General features: G+C 55.3%; 1 protein-coding gene across 1 annotated transcript in view; it reads left to right on the top strand.

The window, feature by feature from the left end:
• The first annotated feature begins 3,118 nt into the window (after positions 1–3,118).
• The window catches only part of UNC13A (unc-13 homolog A), a 59,710-nt gene continuing 41,359 nt past the window's right edge, over positions 3,119–21,469 (top strand). The window contains exons 1-8 of the mRNA XM_081792038.1: positions 3,119–3,316; positions 12,447–12,476; positions 13,346–13,445; positions 15,327–15,444; positions 16,914–17,037; positions 17,693–17,766; positions 19,551–19,605; positions 21,222–21,257. Coding sequence (XP_081648164.1) covers positions 3,295–3,316; positions 12,447–12,476; positions 13,346–13,445; positions 15,327–15,444; positions 16,914–17,037; positions 17,693–17,766; positions 19,551–19,605; positions 21,222–21,257 — 559 coding nt within the window. The 5' untranslated portion in view covers positions 3,119–3,294. The remainder of the gene's footprint in view (positions 3,317–12,446; positions 12,477–13,345; positions 13,446–15,326; positions 15,445–16,913; positions 17,038–17,692; positions 17,767–19,550; positions 19,606–21,221; positions 21,258–21,469) is intronic.

Here is a 21,469-nt window from a genome sequence, read left to right as displayed (position 1 = left end):
GATAGCTCAAATAGCTTTGGACTTAGCAGAGCTGTTGGCAGCAGCAAAACGGAACGGTGGGGCTTAAAATTAATTGGATCTGAATGATGAGTTTATCAGAGGCTTTGGCAGATAGAAGGAGGTGATGTGTGGATAAAAGAGACAGACAACAGGAGAGACCAATGCATATCAACCATATAGAGAGAAAGGTACTGCACATGAACGGATTAAAGGCAAAAAGTTAAGATACACCCAGTAAAGATTGGGAAATCTAATTGCTAAAATTCACCACCTGTGTGTGGTAAAAGCAAAAAAAAAAAAAAAAAAAAAAAAAAAAAGTCTTAGCACACTGGAAATAGAAGTCAATCTCTTTAACTTGATTTTCTATTAAAAACTTCCAGCAGATATCATATTTGGTGGTGAACATGGAAATGTTCTCTTTAAGATGGGCAGACAAGGCAAGGATGTCAGTTACCATGGTGTCTTGAGATTGCACCGGTCTGCACCATAAGGCAGGAAAAATAAATGAGAGATAAAGAACTGGTAAGGAGGAAATAACAGTGTCTTGCATTTTCTTTACTGCAAAGAAAAAGACTAAGGCTGAAGAATCTTAAATTAAACCCATAGACACAGAAAGCAGATTGGTGGTTTCAAGGGGCTGGGAGAGGGGGGTGAGGAGTGACTGCCAACGGGGATGGGGTTTCTTTTTAGGGTAACAGAAATACGTTATTACTAGATAGAGGTGGTGGTTGCACAACCTTGTGAATGTAAAAAAAGGCCCCTGAATTGTACACTTTAAAATGGTTAAAATGGTACATTTTGTTATGTGTATTTTACAGCAGTAAAAAAGGAATTTAAAATTAAGATCTCCCTAGATACTCCTGCTCCAGAAGGTGGAGTATAATTCCCTCCCCTTCAGGGTGGGCTGAGCTTAGTGATTTGCTTACAAAGAACAGAACAGGGAAGGAGAAAAATTGTAAGATGAGCGTGGCAGACAGCATCTAACCCTGATGGTCAAAGTTAACAGTCCCTGTGATGTCATGTGGGCATCAGGGACCTCTGGTGACAACGAAGGACCCCCGTCTCTGTGATCTTCCCCTCAAGCCCATAACCCCAGTCTCATAATGAGAAAGCATCAGAAAAACACAAATCAAGTGGCTTTCTGCAAAATGCCTGACAAGTACTCTTTAAATGTGTCGAGGTCATGACTAATAAGAAAGATTAAGAAATCACAGCTAGGTGGAGACCAAGGAGATAAGATCATTACATGCGGTGTAGGATCCGGATTGGATCATCGCCTAGGAAGAGAACATTAGTTGGAAAAACTGGGGAAATATAAAGTTTGCGATTTACTTAATAATAAGCACCAATCTAAATGTTTTACTTTTGACACGTATAACCCTGTAACCACATGTTAGACGTTAACATTAGGACAAACTAGGTAAAGAGTATATACATACAGTCCGTATCTTTTTACAGCCCAGTGCCTCTGTAACTTTTCTGTATGTCTAAAATTTTTCCAAAATGAAAAGTTTATTTAAAACATTAAGAGCCCCTGTTCAGAAAATGATACCATAAATAGAACGGCAACCAGCCACAAAACTGGAGATCTTTAAAAAAGTTTTACAACACGCATTAAACCAACAAAGGGGTTGTGTCTAATACGGATAAAGAACTACACGAGTAGGAAATGACAGTCACGTTTTAAAAAATGGATGAGGGGCGCCTGGGTGGCGCAGTCGGTTAAGCGTCCGACTTCAGCCAGGTCACGATCTCACGGTCCGTGAGTTCAAGCCCCGCATCAGGCTCTGGGCTGATGGCTCAGAGCCTGGAGCCTGTTTCAGATTCTGTGTCTCCCTCTCTCTCTGCCCCTCCCCCGTTCATGCTCTGTCTCTCTCTGTCCCAAAAATAAATAAACGTTGAAAAAAAAAAAATGGATGAAAGACTGGAGCAAGAATTGCACCCTAAGAAGAAACCAATACTCACAGGAAGAGGTCCCCCTCATGAGCAATCAGAAAGCAAATCAAAACCAAAATGAGGCGCCGCTTCTCCCCCTCCATTTTGGCGTGATCCAAAAACTGAGAGTATTCCAAGTGTTGACAAGGGTGTGGGGCAACTGAATGCTTATCTGGTGCTGGTGTGATAGAAATAGTTGGAGCTACGTCAGAAAACACAAGTTGATGTTATCTCGTGAAGCAGAGCACGTGGGTGTCCTATGATCCAGCAGTCTTACTCACGCACCAGCCTACATGTCTGAGAATGATTATAAAAGTTTTTTTTAAAAAAATAAACTCAAAGCGGGGACAATCTTAAGATCTATCAGATGGAAAATAGATAACCAGAGGTATAGTAAATCAAGAGAATACTGTAGAATAGGGAAAGCTGCACGTATTACAGTCACGCTTGCAGAAACGTGGATGAAAACCAGCGACATTGTGTTGAACCCATATGGAACTGCCCAGCTAGATAAGTGGGGAGGGCGGGGAGCAGAGATGTGTTGGGGTCAGGGCTGAGCCAGGGGAAGAGTTGGGAGCTGGGGGAGTCCAGAAGGTAAGTAAAGGGCCAGTGTGGCGGAGTCAGTGAAGGCTTCCTGGAAGAGGGGATGTTCAATCTGGGCGTTGATCGATGAATAGGAGTTTGCCAGTTACACGAGGGCGTGAAGGACAGGATCCAGTCTGAGTGTATGCAAAGATCCACAGCCTGGATGACTTAAATAGTGAAACAGAGACTCAGAGGGAGATCTAGACAGGGAGAGGCAGAGAGACTGAACAGAAAAAAATGCTCAGAGGGAGACACATGACCGAGAGATGGGGAGAGAAAAAGAGGAACAGAGAGACACAGGGAGAGAAAGAAATAGAGAAGCCGGCAATGAGACAGACGTAGACAGAAACAGAGGAACAGAGATACTCAGGGAAAGCAGAGACAGCAAAGGACTCAAGAGACAGAGAGCCCACAAAGCGACTCCAGCAGAGACGAAAACACGCAGAACCTGTAGGGAACCTGAATGGGGCTGCCCTGTGTCCCTCTGGTCTGGAAGCCCTGGGGACGGGGAGCCCCCACCCGGCTCCGGCCCTTTAAAGCTCCCCCAAGCCTGCAGCGCCCCCGCCCCATCAGGCGTCCCTGGGCTCCGCCCGCCAGCTCCACATCAGCAACACGTCAGGAGCTGTCCGCACCCCCGGTGCTGAACCAAGATGGCCGGCGGCGGAGGCCGGGCCCCGGCGTGAGCTGAGCGCGGGCTGCAGCCCCGGCCATGCCCCAGCCCAGTGGCCGCTAAGCTCCACCTGACAGAGCCGGCCCGCCGGCGACCCCGGAGACATGTCTCTACTTTGCGTTGGAGGTAGGAGGCGAGGCTGCGAGGCTGGGGGCCGGTGTGGACCCGGACCGGGCTCGGGGTCCGTGTGGATGCGGCTGGACTCCTGAGGGGGTGACCCGAGTACACGAGACTGGACTTTTGAGAGGGTGGCCCTTGTAGACGCGTCAGGGAGCCGGAGAGGGTGATCCAGGTAGAGGTAGCTGCGTTCTCAGAGGGTCCTAGTGGCCGCTGCTGGGGGTCGTACGGACATGGCTGAATGCGGAGGCCCGCGTGGACGCCAGCCGGGATCCGGGGCTCTATCTGGAGACAGTCTAGATGGGGAGTCTATGTAGACCAGGTTACTAAGTGTGGAAGGGGCTGGGCTGGGTAGTTCGAATGAATCCTGTAGGGTACTTGGAGGGAGTCTTGCGCCGGTGGGCTGGGCTGTGGGTTCTCAGGGACGTGGGCTGGGCTCGGAATTCGAAAAGGAGTGCAGAGAGGAGGGGTCTCCAAGCCCTGAGCATGTAAGATTTGGGTAAGGGGGCTTGCCCAGGCGACCTCTAGGAATCCCTCAGCTTTGGGTGTGAAGAGGCCGGGGTCGGGGCTAGGGAGACCCTTCCGTAGGTCCTGAGAGGCTTGTGACTGGTGTCTGGGGACACATTTCCCCGCTAACTCTTTGAACTCTCCAGTGGGGGCTGGGGGAATCGCCTGAGGGTCTCCTCACTCCCTGCCCCCTCCAGCACTCCAGAACGCCTAACCGGCTTCCCCCATTGGAAGCTGACCCCTTGAGGGTGCAGTGCCGGCCTGCACCCCTCCCGACATCCTCACCTCACCCACTTTGCGCCGAATGGAAGGAGGGAGAAGTGGGGTGGAGCTATTTTGGGGCTCGAACGCCATCTGCACGGAGGCCCACGCCCAGGCCCACGCTCTGCGTTGGGGTGGGGAGGGAAGGAAAGAGACACAGGAGGGGCATGATCTCTGTCCCCCACTTCTGAGGTTGGGGTAGGGGTGAAGAGAGCCCACCAGGACTCAGGCATCCCGGGCATTCCTGCTGAGAACTCAAGCTCTGGGAGACCTTGGATGGTGGGGTTGGTGGTGAACAGGGGCTCAAGGCTTATAGAGGTCTCAACCTTGGGTTTCAAGGACTGGGGTCCATCTCCCTCACTCACACCTACTCCCTCCAAGAAGGCTGAGGTCTCGGAAGGAGTGTGTTGGTGAGGCCTGAGATGTTAGGCTTTGGGAGATCTTAGACAGCGGGGAGTGTGTGGGGTGTGTGTGTGCGTGTGTGTGTGTGTGTGTGAGAGAGAGAGAGAGAGAGAGAGAGAGAGAGCGAGAGAGAAAGCGCGAGCACTGAACCCCGGTCTCCACCTGGACCCCAGTGAACAGGCCCAGAGCCGGGAACCGCCCCCGTCGCCCCTCCCCCTTCTTCCCCTCCCCCTCCGTCGCTCCATTCACAAACCCTGCCCCGCCCGCCCGCTCCCCGCCGCGGCGGCTTCCAGAGTGCTGTCGCGCGGGGCTGGGCAGGCGTGGACGCGGGTGTTCTTAAAGGGACAAGGACCTCCTTTCCCAGGTCGTTCCCTACCTTGGCTGATGGTGGCCCAAGGGCCCATAAGATTGAAAGCCAACTACCCCCTGGCCTATGGAGTTAGGGGAGTGGGGAAGTGGAGGAGACCCCCTGACTCTGACTAAAGGAAAGGCGGAGGTGAACGTCCAAACCCCTATTGGCCTCTCCCCCTCCTCTAAGTTGCCCAGCAGTGGGGCCAGGGGGGGCTGGCACTGGAGGAGGGGGCCAATTGGTGTGTTATTCCTGCTCCCTGCCTCACATCCTCCAAGTTGGGTTCCTCTGGAAGGTTTGCCTAGTTGTGTGTGTGTGGGGGGGGAGGGAATCTCACCCTTGACTCTGACGCAAACTGGAGGCTGGGCTGTGGGGGTGGTGTGAAGAGGGGTGAGGCTTCCAGAAACGGAGGCCTGGGGGAAGAGTTGTGTTGGATGATTCTGTGGAACGTACAGGAAGGGAATCACCAGTAGAGTGGAGGGGTGTTGCTGGGAGGGGCAAGGCTCAGGATGGGGTGGGGAGTAAAACCCTGAGATGTACGGGGAATGGAATAATGCAGAGGGGGAGACCAAGAGAAGTGGAGAGGGGTGAAATGCTGGGAGGGGTGGGAGTGATGCCCGCTGGGGCTGAGGGGGTCAATGAAAAGGGAGAGGGGGCAAGGCAGCAGTGGAGCTGGGCTGGGAGGGTTTTCCATGGGTTTGAACTCATCCTTGGAGTTGAGGAAATAGCCGTACCCCCAACCAGGAGCCCACTCATGTTTGCCCATATCTATACACACACGCACTGGAACGTTCATACACAGACTCACCCTGTGTGGACAGAAATGCCCAGGACCCACCAAGATTGCACGAAGACCACCTATGAATGCACACTCACTCTGGACACGTGTGCACATTCATGTGTGTGTGTGTGAACACACATATGTATATGGGACACAGCCACTCTGCCATGTACACATGGTCCCCAAAATATAGGCATGTGTGTCCACGTGCATGTACGCACACACGGATGTATCCAAACATGTGTGATGCGGGTTCACAATATCCATGTCAGATAGAGGTCAACCCATGCCCTGACACACAGGCCTGTACCTACGTATACCTGTTAGGGCTCCAATCCCAAGAAACACACACATGTACACATACCAAAGCCACATGCGTGATGATGCTTGTCTGGACATTCAAAGCAGCCCCTTTGAACAGACGAATGATGATTCACAAAATACACTTATGTGTGGACACACAAGTAAGCAAATGCACGTTCCATATAACAGTGTAACACACACACACACACACACCACAACATAGGTTTCTAATTAACACATCACCTGCAAGCCCGCAGATACCTAAACTCACACATACCGGCATTTCGCCCATACAGTCACGCTCCACTTCCTGACACATATGTGCAGATCATCACCTGCGTTCAGGTGGTACACATAAGCACGTGTCCCTCCACGCATACACGTACACCCATGTACGTACGCCTGCCTTCCCTGGTAACATGAGCAAATGCACATGCAAACACACACAAATGTAAACTCTTGCATACTTATCTGACACCAACATACAGGAGACCATCTTGTTCAGGTCTTGCCTTTGGCCCCCCCTCATTTCTTTATCTATCTATATGGAGTCCCACTGCCGCCCCAACCCCATCCACTTGGTAGGGCTTGGCAGAGTCCTGAGTCTGCAAAGGAACCTTGCTCCTTCACGAATTCATTCATATATTTATTCAGCAAGCATTTTTTGAACACCTACTATATGGTAGGCACCGTTCCTGGAGACCCAGCACTATTCCTGGCCTCAGGCTGGTGCGGTCAGAGTGGGAGGGAAAGGGAAGGGCTGAGGGAGGCAGGGAAGGTAGGATCCAGAGCTCTCTCCCTTTAGGAAGCATGCTTTTACCTCCCCCCCCCCCGCCCCTCAACATTCGCCTGGGTCTCAGAAGATGAGGGGGAGCTAAGCAGAAGGGACATGGTGCTCTAGGTGGAAGGAATAGCAAGTGCAAAATCATGGTGGTGGGGATTCAGTTCTAGACCTTCTTATGTGCCTTACAGCATTTGGCCAGGCCACTCAGTGGTTTTAAAGTCTCCAGAAATAGTTGGTGAATGAATATTGCATACAATTAGCAAATGCATACATGAGTGAGTTTGCCTCAAAACTAATAATATCAACAATAAGCCCTGTTTATCCGGCATTCTGTAAGTACGGTGTTGAGGACTTTTATGCCCATTGCCCTCTTTAATCCTTACAGATATCCATTTTACAGATAAGGAAAACTGAGGCTCAGGGAGGTTTGACAACTTGCTTAGTGCCACAGAGTTAGAGATGTAGCTGTCTGACTCCACAGCCTACTGGGAATTCAGGGTGAAGGTTGAACCTCTTCTTGGAAGAAGACTAACCCTCCCTTTCATGGGGTGAGAGTCTGTCCTGGGATCACCATCTTCCTTCACTCACTCGATAAAGAGACATGTCATTATCTCCCCCATTCATTGTGGCCTCTCCCCCTGCTTCTCTCCCAGGAAGCCCTCACAAACCCCTCTTCCCCTGGCTGCCCTATTTCTGATGACCACCTAGCCAGGGGAGGTTGTCTCTGGGTCTTTGCTCTCACTATAATCATAGGATGCCCTCCAGGGTTGGCTCTGATTCATCTTCAGGACTGCAGTCTTAGCCCCTCTCCTAACCCGTGCCCCACTTTCCTCCCACATACAATGGGCTTACTCTGTGAGTGCCAACTGGGACATCCCTAGTCCAACAGGCCTAGGTTTGAACCCTTAAATCCACCGCTTCCTGGCAAGTCCTGTATCCTCTTCATTCCTCAGCGTGTCCATCTGTAGAATGGGCACACTAATCGCACCCACTGCCTAGGTTTGCTAGAACTCTCCAGTGAGATGAGGCACACAGAGCCCTTGGCATGCTGCCTGGCCTGTGGAAAAGTTCCGTAAGTGTGAGCCAATGACAGGAAAAATCAATGATGGTGTTTTTATTAATGGGGACTAAAAGCCTTCGGGAAGGAGGTCCGTGGGTGTAGGACGTTTCCTGAGAGCTCACTGCGTTCTCAGGCCTGAGGAGGGCTCAGTAGTACACAGGAGGTAAAAAGGCGTGCCAAGTTCATTGGAGGTAAAACCAGGGAAAGGGGTTCAGCACCCTGGACAGAGCAGGGACAGAGCGTGCCACACCGCGGACGGCGCCCGCCTGCGACGAGGGGGCAGATCTCACCACAGGGCTGCTGGAGGAGGAAATTATGTCATTATTTCATTGAACACTATTTAATGAGCACCTACTATATGTCAGGCCTAGTTCTAAGTGGCAGTGGGTAAAAAAACACAGAAATCTCTGTCGAGGTTCTTGGTGTGTTTGTTTTTTTTACACTGAAATCTCCACTTGGGCTCTGGCTTATTTCCGTTAATGGAAGGTAGGAGTCCTCTCTCCCAGATGAAGGCCAGTGGGGCCAGTGTCCTTATCACAAAACTCATATAGGCCGTTGGCATCACGTATAAAACCGCCAAATATCTCAAGATGAGTTTCTGAATTCTTTATGCTTCCAGTGAGCATGTTCTGAAGGGAGCTTCCTGACGCTTCCCTTGATGGTTGGGGTCCAACGCTTCCGCCGCCCCCACCCCAGGCCTGGCAAGTCAAGGAGGAGGTGCCCCTCAATTCCCGGGTTGTCCAGACCAGGGGCACACTTAGAATCCAACCAAATAATACAAATAGTAATGATGCTGGTGAGAGTAATAATAAAAACAGTAGCAAAGGCAGTACAATAATGCCGATTCTAATAATGACTAAAAAGAAAGGGGCGCAGGAGGAGGAGGGAGAAAGAGGGGAGGAGGAAGGGGAGAAGGCCCTACTTCGCTCCATTTCCTAGATGCAGAGCCTGGCGGCGCCTATGGAAGTCCTGAAGCCTGAGCCCCTGTGCCTACCTTCCCGGGTTCTGCCCTGGCCAGCATCTGCCTGTGTAACCACATTAATCAGTCAGGGCTGATGGGGTCCCCAAGGGCCGCGCAGGCTGCTGACCGTCGTGACACGGTGTCTCCCCAGCCTCCTGTCAGAGGGGCCAGCAGTGTGCACCTCCCCCAGCCGTCACTCCCAGCTGTCGCGTCGCCCACGCCCTCTGTGCTCACTTTATAAATAGCCTTGTGCGTGTGACCAGGAGCTCGCGGGGAGGGGTGGCGCTTCCGCCCCGCTGACCCCGATACTGCAGCGAGGGGGGTTGGGAGGGAGTGGCCGGGCAGAGACGTGATGACTACGGTGGTGAAGGCGACAGTGACTGGGACCGTTTACTGAGGGGGAAAGACAGAAGGACCTAGACTTGGTTCCTGCCCTGAGACCCCTCCCTCCCTTTGAGGCCTCTCCTCCTCTGAGCCCCTCCCCTGATGACATCGCTTCTCTGCCTTCCTGAGTCCCCCTTCCCCACCAAGACCTTCCTCCAACTCTCGAGCTTCCTTTCCTAGTCCTCTCCCCTGCACCCCTTACCCTATACCCCATGCCCCCCTGAGTCCTTCTCCCCACTCTGAGCCCCTTCCTTGATTCCCACCCTCCACCATGTTTCTTTCTGAGCCCCACCCCCGAATCTCCCCCTCCTGCCTCTGAGTTCTCAGTAAGGAATATACAGTGATGTCCTCATCCCGGACTCACTCAAGGGTCCTGGAGGCCAGAGCCTGGCCACAGCTTTCGGGGCTAGAGCCTTCTAGCAATCTGTCCACTGCTGGTGGGCCCCAACTGAGCTCATCACCCTCCGGCCCACTGAGGCTTAAGGGGGAAGAATGTGGGTAGTCTGAGGGAGAGGGGACAAGAGAGACAGAGACAGTCAGATGGGGGAGAAGGGGAGGAAGAGAAACAGAACCAGGAGAATGGAGACAGGGAGAGTCACCCCATCCCCGCCCAGGAGGAGAGGATGAAGGACAAACTTTGGATGACTGGCCTCCTCTCTGAGCTCTATCCCGGTGAGGGGACCCAGAGCGGGATCTGCAGGCCAGGCCAGGCTAGACACCAATCAGCCCCTCAGATCCCCCTCCAACCCATCTCTCCCCACTCTGCCTCTCCTTCTCGCTGGCCCTCCCTAGTGGACATTTGTGTGTCTCCCTCTTTCTGCGTCTCTGTCTCTGACTCTCATGACTTGTTATCTACCCCCCTTCCTCCTCTCTCCTTTTCTTCCTTCCGCCAGGCTGATCCCTCCGTGCGTGCCCCTTCCTCAGCCTCTGTCTGTGTCCCTCTCCGTCCTTCCTCCCTGCCTGGCCCCTGCCTCTGCACCATCACTGCTCCGCCCTTCCCAATCAACAGGAGTGCAAGCAGGAGGTCCCCTAGGAAGGACACCTGCGGCTCCTGCTCTGGGTCCCTTTTTACAGACCAGGGGCAGAGCTCAGAGAGCTCAGAGAGGGCACCCTCCTAAGGGTCCCTGAGCTTCACTCAGCCCCAGGGGTGAGGAGCTGGGTGATTGAGCTCCCTGTGGGCTGAGTGGGGCTGAAGGTACAAGAAGGGGGCATTGGGGCAGGAGCTGAGCATGTACTCAAGAGAGGGGCCTTTGCCCATGCCGTTACGTGTCTTGAATGGGAAGGTGAGGAAGACAGGACACGGTGACTGATTTGGGGTGTGGGACAAAGAGAGACAGAGACGCAGAGATAAAATACAGCAGGAGACAGAGAGACAGAGAGAAAGCCAGATCTAGAAAACCAGAAAGAGAGAGATGGAGTAAGCCCAGAGAAGGGGGTTCACCTGCCCGGGTTCACACAGCACCATAGGCTGAACGTGACTCCACCTGACTCCGTGCTGAACCAGTGCTCGCCTCTCCCAAGGTCCAGCCGAGGGCTCCTTCCGCACTTCAACCTGCCAAACCCAAACCCAAGGGTGTTGAGTACGAGGCACAGCCCATCTGCATTTGAAGTTTGGTGGGGGGTGGGCAGTAGTATAGGAAGGTGATCATTCTCCCTCCTGCTCTGCGACTCTGGGGGGTTCGCTGTGCTTCTGGACGTCAATCCCCCGCCCCCGCAGCCCCCACCCCTCCACCCGCCTGCACTGTCTGTCTGTGACAGGAACAAACAGTATTTACTGACAAGTGTTTAAAACCACTGCACACCTCCCCCCCCCCCCCCACCCTTGATGGGAATTCTCCCTTCATTGGTATCTTTTGGATGCTTTTGCAAGACAGAAATTCAAGCGATGTGGACAGAGATACGACCCCAAGATGGGAGGGCATGGCATTTGCCCACAAAAGGCCTGAACTTGGCTCTCAGAATAAAAGAAAGAATAGCAAGCCGCGCAACTTTGTTTCTAGGAATTTATCCTCCGACTCGCTTGCACACACTCTTCAGTCCGTCCTGAGAGACAGCAAATTTCTACAGAGGGTGTCGAATGCTGCCATTGGCGTAGGAAGTAAAATAACGCACACGTGCACACGGCTGCTGGATCACAGACTGTGTGCCTGTAGCCCTGGAAGGAGCCGGTAGTGTGGACTGCACAAGGCGGGGACTGTGGGGCCTGGGGTGGGAAGAGCCTTGTTCTCGTCGCGTACCAATCTCTGGGGCGCCTTGGATTTTGCAAAATGTGCGTGTATTGCCCGTGGGAACCACAACGTACATCGAAAAGCAACAAGGGAAAAGGATGGGGGAAAACAGGAGGAAGGGCTCAGTGGGGAAGCAGGGTTTGGGTGGAGATACAGAGTGGGTGGCGGGGAAGGATGTCGGGGGCAGCTGCAGGGTGTGAGAGATGTTGAATGTAAGTTCCGCGAGAAGAGCCAGGGAGGAGTGGAACTGCTTTGACTCCCTTGGGACTGTGGGGTTACGTGAAACACGGAGAGACTGGACCACCTGGGACCCGACACATATTTGGGTTTCACGTTTCGTCGGCGGGTTGGGCTGGACAAGCCGCAACAACCTCCCGGCGGGGGTTCGGATGTCTCTCTGTGCACTAAGGAGCCAGGTCTCTGGGCTGTTCTGTGCGACATCGCCCAGTCCCGTTTGAACATGAGACCTCAACCCCGGGGGGGCATTTGGTAGGACAGACTGAGCTGGATAATTGGGGGAGAAGCCTCACTGGCCTGACAGGGGGATGGGGGTCACTGGAGATCGCCTTTCTCCTCTCTCCCCACCTCTCTTCCTCCCTAACTGGTCTCTCACTGCTGCAATCCTGGAGGACTTCCTGTGGGAGGCCTCTCCTGTGCCCTGCCCAGCTCCTTCTTTTGAATCCCTTTCAATTGTGGGGAAAGGCACAGCCAGAGGTGGGGGAGATCTGGGGGGGAGTTTGATGGGGAGGGAAAGGGGGCAGAAACTGCTCCCAGGGTCCAAATTTCCTTCAACCCTGAGGTCTGCCTGTGCTCATCTGTCTGATGGCTTCTCTCTCTCCCTCTCATCCCTGCCTCCCTCCTCTCCTTCCTGTTTCGCCTCTTCTTGTCTCTGTCTCTGATTTCATCTCTCTCTCTCTCTCTCTCTCTCTCTCGTTTTTGTTTTCTGTTTGATCTCTCCATCGGTCCCTTTTGCTCTCTGTCTCTGCCTTTCTTTGTCTCTGTTTCTGCGTCCCTGTCCTCTCTGCCTGTCTTGTTCTATTTCCATCTCGGTGTCTTTGTCTCTCTCTTCTCCCCACCTCTCTCCCCATCTCCTTTCCCTATCTCTGTCTCTCTCCACAGTCAAAAAAGCCAAGTTTGATGGTGCCCAAGGTAAGTGGCCTCTATTCCTGCCCTGTCCTGTGTCGTCTGTCTGTCTGTCTGTGTCTTGGAGACATAGGGGAGGGGGTCGGAGCCAGCGACAGGGGACTTGGGCTGCCTGTCTGCTGAGCATCACAGAGTATCAGACCTGGCTTGTGATCCCAGAGTCTCCCCAGCCATCCCCTGGAGAATCCAGTGGAGGTGGGGCTCACCCTGAGCCAACAGCCCTTCCCAGGATCCTAAGAGACAGGCTGGGACTCCTAGATCAGGCTACAGGTGGGAAAAGTGAGGCTCGGAGAGGCGAAGGGAATTTCTTATTGTCATTTAAACAAAATATTTTTTAATGTTTACTTATTTCTGAGACCGAGAGAGACAGAGCATGAGTGGGGGAGGGGCAGAGAGAGAGGGAGACACAGAATCTGAAGCAGGTTCCGGGCTCCGAGCTGTCAGCACAGAGCCCGACGTGGGGCTCGAACCCACAAATTGTGAGATCATGACCTGAGCCGAAGTCGGTCGCTCAACTGACTGAGCCACCCAGGCGCCCCTTACTGTCATTTTTGTTCCCCTCTCCAGGGCCTCAGTCCTCCCATCTGAAAAACCAAAGCTGTTGAACGTAGTCATTTCTAAGCAGCTAGATTAGGCACCCCCAAATCCCACAAGGCCCTTCCCTTATGCTCTGAGGGACTGGGGCAGGGGAGGGGCTCTGGGGGTCAGCCTGGGCTGTAGGCACAGAAACAGCTCCGTCTATTGGACCTGGTTATTGGACCGTGGCCCCAAGCACACGGAGACCCCGGGGGATTATAAGAGGGTCGTCTGGAGCTTGGGAAGGGGCATGGGGACTCCCTGGGCCCCTGTGCTGACCCCTGCTCTCACCACTGCAGAGAAATTCAACACGTATGTGACCCTGAAGGTGCAAAATGTCAAGAGCACGACCATCGCGGTGCGGGGCAGCCAGCCCAGCTGGGAACAGGATTTCATGTTGTGAGTTTGCAGTGACTGAGTTAGCAGGGCCTGTCGCCTCGCTTGCTGGTCCCACAGAGCGAGCCGGACACCCGGGTGTTGTCTGGGACTCCGCTCCCTCCTCCCGCAGCCCCGCGGCCAGCCATCGGCTTAGCCTCTTGATCTCCGTGGCCACCAGCCAAGTCCCCACTGCCCGCCAGCCTCCGCCCCTGGCCTCCTGCTGCTGCCCGCCTCCTGCCTCCCGGCAATCTGTTCTCCTCCAGGCAGCCAGGGGGATATTTTTAAAACTGCAAATCACATCCTGTCACTCTCTAAACTTGCCCATGGCTCACGGTTTGTGAACCTCAGAACAAAACCCACACTCTTCTCCCTAGCACCCCCTTTCCCGGCCCGGCCCCTGTGATCTCCTGCCAGTATCTGCCTCCATCTCTTCTGGCTCAGCTTGTTCCTGCCCCAGGGCCTTTGCACTTGCTTTTCTCTCCTCTCCCCCACCGCTCCCACCGGACCTGGCAGGCTCCATCTTGTCCTTTGGGTCTCACCGGTGTCACCTCCTCAGGGAAGCCCTCCCCGACCACAGCCCCAAGCTTCAGTTGGAGGGCAGTTTCAGGTCTAGCCACCAAGTGTTATTTTAGTCATTTGTGTGATTTCTTTTCCTTTTTAAAAATTTTTTTTAATGTTTATTTATTCTTGAGAGAGAGAGACAGAGACAGAGACAGAGCCTGAGTGGGGGAAGGGCAGAGAGAGAGGAAGACACTGAATCCGAAACAGGCTCCAGGCTCTGAGCTGTCAGCACAGAATGGGACATGGGGCTCGAACCCACAAACCATGAGATCATGACCTGAGCTAAAGTGGGACGCTCAACCGGCTGAGCCACCCAGGCGCCCCGTATGACACCCCATCTTCTCTGATGATGACCAACAAAATACCAGGCCCCCTTCTAAGGCTTTGATTAAATCAACCCCCCCCCCCCTGCCACACACACACACACACACACACACACACACACCCTGGGAGGGAGGGCGCTATTTCAATCCTCATTTTACAGATGAGGCAGAGGCTGGAGAGGCAAAGCGACCTGTTCAGTGTCACACAGCTCATACCTGGCAGAGCTGGGATTTGGACCCAGGCAGCCCTCAACCCCCCGAGCAGAGCCTGACTGGGGACGAGCAGTGGTGGAGGCCATGAGAGAACCCAGAGTTGGGACCCTGGAGCAGAGGAATTTGAGGAAAGAATGAGAGTTGCAGGTTCCAGGGAAGATGTGGAAGAGGAGAGACAGTGTGGTCCCCAACCCCCTGGAAACCAGTCACTGAACGGCCAGGTCACAGATACACCCAAGGAGAACAGTCCTCGAGACAAATCTCTGGTAGATTGGTAAATTCAGTGAAGGGGGACATTCCCCAAGGTTTTCCTCCCAATCTGCTATTTCCAGGGTGGGTCCTGCGAGAAAAGTGCTTAGAGGTGGTATCATTCATATTCTCAGGGTTGTCCCCATATGATTGGATGGAGGTGACAGTGGGAAGGAGGGAGGCATCCTGAATGCCCTTATCCTGGGGTAATAGGGAGCCACAGAGAGTGTTTGAGCCTCTTCCTCCCTTAGCCAGTACTCTCTGGGCCTGAGGGCTCCAGGAAGGGCCAAGGGAGTTGGGGGTTCAGGAGAGGTGATACCTTCCCGGGTTAAAATTCTGGTTCTGCTGTGATACCCTGAGCATGTAACTTAGCCCCTTGGCCTCAGTTTCCCCTCTGTAACACAAGGATTACTGTGTTACCTTCCTGGTAGGCCTCGTCCAGGCCTGGGGTTGAACTCCAGTTGGCTGTGTGTCCTAAGATAAGGCAGGTGAACGGACTTTTCGGAGACTTCACCCCTCACTCCTACCCCTTCATGCCCCTCCCCTCTCTCCACAGTGAGATTAACCGCCTGGATTTGGGGTTGACGGTAGAGGTGTGGAACAAGGGTCTCATCTGGGACACAATGGTGGGCACCGTGTGGATTCCCCTGCGGACCATCCGCCAGTCCAACGAAGTGAGTGGTGGGTCAAGGGTTGGGGAAGAGCGCCTTGGAGGGGCCCAGAGGCCAGTGGCCTGAACACGACGGACGCGTATCTCCATCCGCCAACAACGTTTGTGATGGTGACTCCAAAGTCACTAGGGTCTAAACTTCCATCTTGTTGCTCTGCCTTTCTCCCTGTGCAGCCAGGGACGGCTGCTGAAGGATCTCCGTTACATCTGCTTTGCTATCAAGGGGAGAAAAGGTGGCCAGGGAGGGGGCTCACCCTCTTGGTTAAGGGCCTCAGCTGGAAGAGGCTCACCGCTCTTCGCTCATAGCCTATTGGCTAGAACTTAGTCGAGTGGACCCTTAGCTGCAAGGGCGTCTGGGAAATGTAGTCCTAAGCTACATAGGCCGTGGCCCTGCTGAAGATGTATTCCGATGGAAGAGAGAGAAGGGACACATTGTGGGTAATGAGCACTTTGTGCGGGGGGAAGGCTGCACCAGCCCCGGAGGCGGTAGACCGTAAGCTTGGCCTCCTCCCTGGCCTCCTGGCCTTAAGCCTCACCCCTTCCCCTCTGCCCCTTCATGCTGAACCCAGGGGGATCTTACCACCCTGGGACCTTTTCTTGCTATCTCTGCCCATCTCCTTTGGGAGGCCTTCTTTTTTTTTTTTTTTCTTTTTAACGCTTATTCATTTTTAAAAGACAGCGCACGAGCAGGGGAGGGGCAGAGAGAGAGGGAGACACAGAATCGGAAGCAGGTCCCGGGCTCTGAGCTGTCAGCACAGAGCCCGACACGGGGCTTGAACCCACAAACCGTGAGATCATGACCGGAGCTGAAGTCGGACGCTTAACCGACTGAGCCACCCAGGCGCCCCAGGCACCGGGAGGCCTTCCTGATGGCACTTGCCTACATTGCCAGCCTCAGCTCCCCCCACACCCCAACCTCCACCCTTTATGGGCCCCAAAGATGGCCTCTGAACCTTTGCACATGCTGTTCCCTGGGCTTCAACTATCCTCTCCATCACCCTCTAAGCCCAGCTCCGATGTCCTCTCCTCCAGGAAGTCTTCCCTAACTTCCCTCGGGATGCCCCTGCCCCCTCCCTTCCTCTGGCTTTGCCCTTGACTCTCTGGGCTGGAGGTGCCTGTGTCTGGCTCTGTCTCCCGTGACGGCGGGTCTGGTTTGTTTGCTTGGGGTGGGGGTTCTCCCCTGGCTGGGCTTCAGCGCTTTTATTCGAAGCGGGGGCCACATACGCCTCATCAGAGATGAGGAATAGCGACGCGAGCTTCAGACCCCCGCTACCTGGCCCTGGACTGGGACCTTCTCTCTGAGTCTCAGTTGCCTCATCTGTAAAGTGGGGCACGACCCTTGCTCTCGGGGTAAGAGTGAGGTGAGGCGAAGGGGATCTTCTGTGAGAGTAGGGGGCCCACTGGCCGGCGTGCGGCGGATCCCTGCTCCACCCTGTGTCACTTTGGGCCCTGTCACCCCATCCCAACCCCCAGGAGGGCCCTGGAGAGTGGCTAACACTGGACTCTCAGGTCATCATGGCGGACAGCGAGATCTGCGGCACCAAGGACCCCACCTTCCACCGCATCCTCCTTGACACCCGCTTCGAGCTGCCTTTAGGTGAGTGTGGGGGGGCACAGGACCCTCCTCAGGCCCAGGAGAGCGGCCAGGCCTGGGTGGCTTCAGGCCGCCCTTCGTTCTGAAGATGAAGTTTCCTCTCTCCAGAAGAGAGAGTTTCGCAGGTGCAGCGAGGCAGCGGGCCATGTGTCTGCCGTGCGCAGAGCACGTCCCAGGCCCTCTAGGTCACCAGCAGGCAGCCAGTTGCTTCTTGACCCATGGGGCTTGGGTCTGAGCTGTGCTGGGCTGGTCCTTGGTGAGCTGGGGATACGAGGAGAGACAGAGTCAGAGAGACGTGTGGAGATAAACAGAGACAGAGACACAGAGAAGCCCCTCTTGCTTTCTTGGACCCAGCTCAGTCATCTGCGTACCATCTTTCCGAGGACCCGTGGCTCCCCGACCCTTGTGACGCCACGAGCTTCTCCTCGGCCACCCACCGTTCATTCCCAAGGCGGCCTGGGGTGGGGGGGAGGGATGTCACCCACCGTTCATTCCCAAGGCGGCCTGGGGGGGGCGGGGGAGGGATGGGAGCTCGCCCTGCTCTCCCTTCCTCTTCCTCCACCCCCTTGAGACCAGCCCCTGGGCCTGCAGGGTGCACTGGGTGAAGGCTGAGGGGCAGGGCGGGCTTCCAGACTCAGAGCCGGGGCTCCGCTTCCAGACATCCCTGAGGAGGAAGCACGCTACTGGGCCAAAAAGCTGGAGCAGCTGAACGCCATGCGGGACCAGGATGAGGTGAGCGTTGGAGGGGGTGGGGGGGGGGGGGACGACGACTCTGTTCTTCTTGCGTCTGTCTCTCTGTCTCCCCACGTGCTCCTCCCTCTCCACGGGTCTCCCCATGTCTGCGTCCCTAACTGGACGACATCGGCGACTCATTGGGTCCCGTCTCAAAGCAGGGATGGCGTCGAGGGGCATACAGTCCCCCGACGACCAACTGATTTCAATCGGCTCAAGTCCTGCCCTTGCCAGACGCCCGCCCTCGAGGAGACACGGGGGCCCTGCGGCAGTCCGTACCTCCGCTTTCCGCCCCACACCCCTCAACTCCTTGGGTCACCCGTTCGGACTTTCTTCAAAGTCCTCCTTCCCCCACTAGCTCTGGCCTCTGTACCCCTGTTGTTTCTTTAGTTTTTAATTAAAAAGATTTTTTTGAAAGTTTATGTATTTTGAGAGAGAGAGTAGGAGAGGGGCAGAGAGACAGAGAGTAGGGGAGGGGCAGAGAGACAGTAGGGGAGGGGCAGAGAGAGAGTAGGGGAGGGGCAGAGAGAGAGAGAGTAGGGGAGGGGCAGAGAGAGAGTAGGGGAGGGGCAGAGAGAGAGAGTAGGGGAGGGGCAGAGAGAGAGAGTAGGGGAGGGGCAGAGAGAGAGAGAGTAGGGGAGGGGCAGAGAGAGAGTAGGGGAGGGGCAGAGAGAGAGAGTAGGGAAGGGGCAGAGAGAGAGAGTAGGGGAGGGGCAGAGAGAGAGAGAGAGTAGTGGAGGGGCAGAGAGAGAGTAGGGGAGGGGCAGAGAGAGAGAGAGAGTAGGGGAGGGGCAGAGAGAGAGAGTAGGGGAGGGGCAGAGAGAGAGAGTAGGGAAGGGGCAGAGAGAGAGAGTAGGGGAGGGGCAGAGAGAGAGAGTAGGGGAGGGGCAGAGAGAGAGAGTGGGGGAGGGGCAGAGAGAGAGAGTGTAGGGGAGGGGCAGAGAGAGAGAGTAGGGGAGGGGCAGAGAGAGAGTAGGGGAGGGGCAGAGAGAGAGTGTAGGGGAGGGGCAGAGAGAGAGAGTAGGGGAGGGGCAGAGAGAGAGTAGGGGAGGGGCAGAGAGAGAGAGTAGGGGAGGGGCAGAGAGAGAGGGAGAGAGTAGGGGAGGGGCAGAGAGAGAGGGAGAGAGTAGGGGAGGGGCAGAGAGAGAGAGGGAGAGAGATGGAGACTCCCAAGCAGGTTCTGCACTGTCAGCGCAGAGCCCGACGCGGGGCTCGATGTTGCAAACCGCGAGATCGTGACCTGAGCCGAAGCCGGACGCGTGTCCGTCAGAGCCACCCAGGCGCCCCTGCCCCCCTGTTCTTCCGTGACAGTCCCCGTCTTCTTCGTGGCTCTGCGTCATCACCGCGCAAAGAGCCACTGAGGTCCAGAAGAACAGCCTTCCGAAGGCGAAGGCAAGGAAGAAACCGCGCGCAAGACCAGAGCTCTGTCCCGCGGGAGGTGGAGCCCAAAACGGGCGACACTCACAAGTTAACCGTTTTTGTCCAGCCTCCTGTCTCGTCTTTATTCCGCTCCCTGCCTCGGTTGCCCCCACGTCTATTTGTTCCTTTCTCTCATCCGTGTTTCTTTTTGCTGTCGCGTCTCTGTTTCTCACTCTGTGTGTGTGTGTGTGTGTGTGTGTGTGTGTGTGTCTTTCTCTGTGGACATCTGTATCCTCCTCCTGCAGATGGAGGGGATTTGGGAAGCCGCGGGTGGGGGCCAGAATGGAACAGAGCAGAGGGCCATCTTGGTCCCCTGGCTTCTGTCCCTTCCTGAGAGGCACCCTCTCTCCTTCCCTCCCTCTCAGTATTCGTTCCAAGATGAACAAGACAAGCCTCTCCCTGTCCCCAGCAACCAGTGTTGTAAGTATCTCTCGAGTCCTCCCTGGGCATCAGCTGAACCCTCGTCCCTCCCCCACCCGGGGCTGTCCTGTGTCACGGGCCACTCCCCTCCAGAGGACAGGTCCTAAGAACGCACGATGCCTGCTCACGGTGCAGTGGAAAGAAAAGACCTGGGACCTGAATGCGAGTCCTGCCTTGCTGTGTGGTCGCAGGCCTGCCGGTGTCCCCCTCGGATCCCCTCTCTGTGAAAGAGGGCATGACAGTGCCTTCAACCCTGAGGCCTGTTGGAAGCACGCAGAGGAGTCCTAGAGACTTGAAAAACCCTTGGCAGACCCTTTCGTGTCACTCGCCGGTCCACTGCACCGCATCTGTTGATGGCAATGACAGTCCCGTGCCTCTGACCGCTGCCCCTCCGTCGAGGCTGAAGTCTGCAGGGGGGTTTATCCTCCTTGGCCTTACGGAGACTCAGAGGCACCCAGGCCAGTCGCGCCTGGGCCAAGGAGATGTCTCTCTCCTAAAAGTGCCCTCCGAGTCCTCTGGAGTGGGGAGAAAGGGACAAATCATACAGTCTCAGGGCAGAACCCCACCCGTGGCACTTTGCCCCCAACACCTTTCAACCTCTTTCTCCTTCTCCATCCTGCTCCCCCTTCCCTCTTTCGCCCCCCCCCCAGTCTCCCCTGTATGCGTTGTCGACCCCCCATATGCCCAGGATGGTAACCACGAAGTGGAGGGGCTGGGGGGGGACTGCACTTGGGGGACCTCATTTCTTGGGGCTGCTATCGAGAAACCCTTTGACTTCCCTACCTGGGGAGGGGTCATCACCGCCCTGAGGAAATTACAACCCCCCTCCCTGGTGGCGAACGGGGTCACTGAAGGGTTGGGGTGGGGACAGCATCAGGAAGGAGCAGATAGGTGACTCCTGGACAGGTGGACTGAAGCAAGGGGTGGGTTCAGTCTGGGAACGGAGACTTACCTTACCCCTCAGCCTCTACCTCCAGGTTCTCTTGGGAACAGTTTGTCGCCTCCGTTTCATGGAGGAGGCAGCCCGGTGTCAGGATTCTGGCCCGAGGCATTTTTCCCAAGATGCTGGGGGACGCTGGGGTTGAGGGGATGGGGGGAAATGTGGTTCTCTCCCCGGTCCTGATGCTCAGAAGCTGTGTGACTTTAGGCTGCTCACTCTACCTCTCTGAGCCCTATGCCTTCACCTGTCAAACGAACAGAATTATTAAACCCCACCCAATGGCGGGTGGGGGGGGTTGGTGGTGGTATTTCGAAGTGTAGGATTTCCAGTCCAGGGTTTCTTTCCTTGTTTGCCGGAAGGGGGAGGGCAGGAGTGGGAGTGCTGACTCCAGCGCTCAGGGTGGTAAAACCCTGGGCCCGAATGTCCCCTTTATCACTTCCTGGCTGAGCCTGTGGCCTATTTGAGGGATGCGGTTACCCCACCTCGATGACCGAAGGCAGCACAAATGTCAGGGGGGTTAGAGTGATATTCTGAGGAGACGCTCGGGGCAGGAGGGGATCGAAGTCCTGGGGTGGGAGGAGGAGAAGGGGAAAATGGGGAGGATGGGGGAGTCCCCCTCCCCGTGCCCCCCTCTCTGCCTGCTCCCTTTTATTATCTCTGCCCCTTCTCTTTGTAGGCAACTGGAATTATTTTGGCTGGGGTGAACAGCACAGTAAGTACTCAGCTTGATGTTCTGGGAGGCCATGGGGAGGTGGGGGCCTTGGCAACCCTGAGACCCCCCCTGCGCGACCGCCAGGGAATCAGGGAGCCGGTGGCTGGGGGGCCTGAGGACTGATAAGACCCCGCCTGTGCCCTCCTGTCCCTGACCATTAACGTCTGTCTCGAGGGTCCTGCTCTGCTCGCTCGGGAGCGGGCACCATAACC

The sequence above is a fragment of the Panthera onca genome, chromosome A2 (assembly GCF_046562875.1).
Source record: "Panthera onca isolate mPanOnc1 chromosome A2, mPanOnc1 haplotype 2, whole genome shotgun sequence".
Lineage (NCBI taxonomy): Eukaryota > Metazoa > Chordata > Mammalia > Carnivora > Felidae > Panthera > Panthera onca.
Note: the sequence above shows the minus strand (reverse complement) of the source record. Positions and strands in the feature narration are given on the sequence as shown.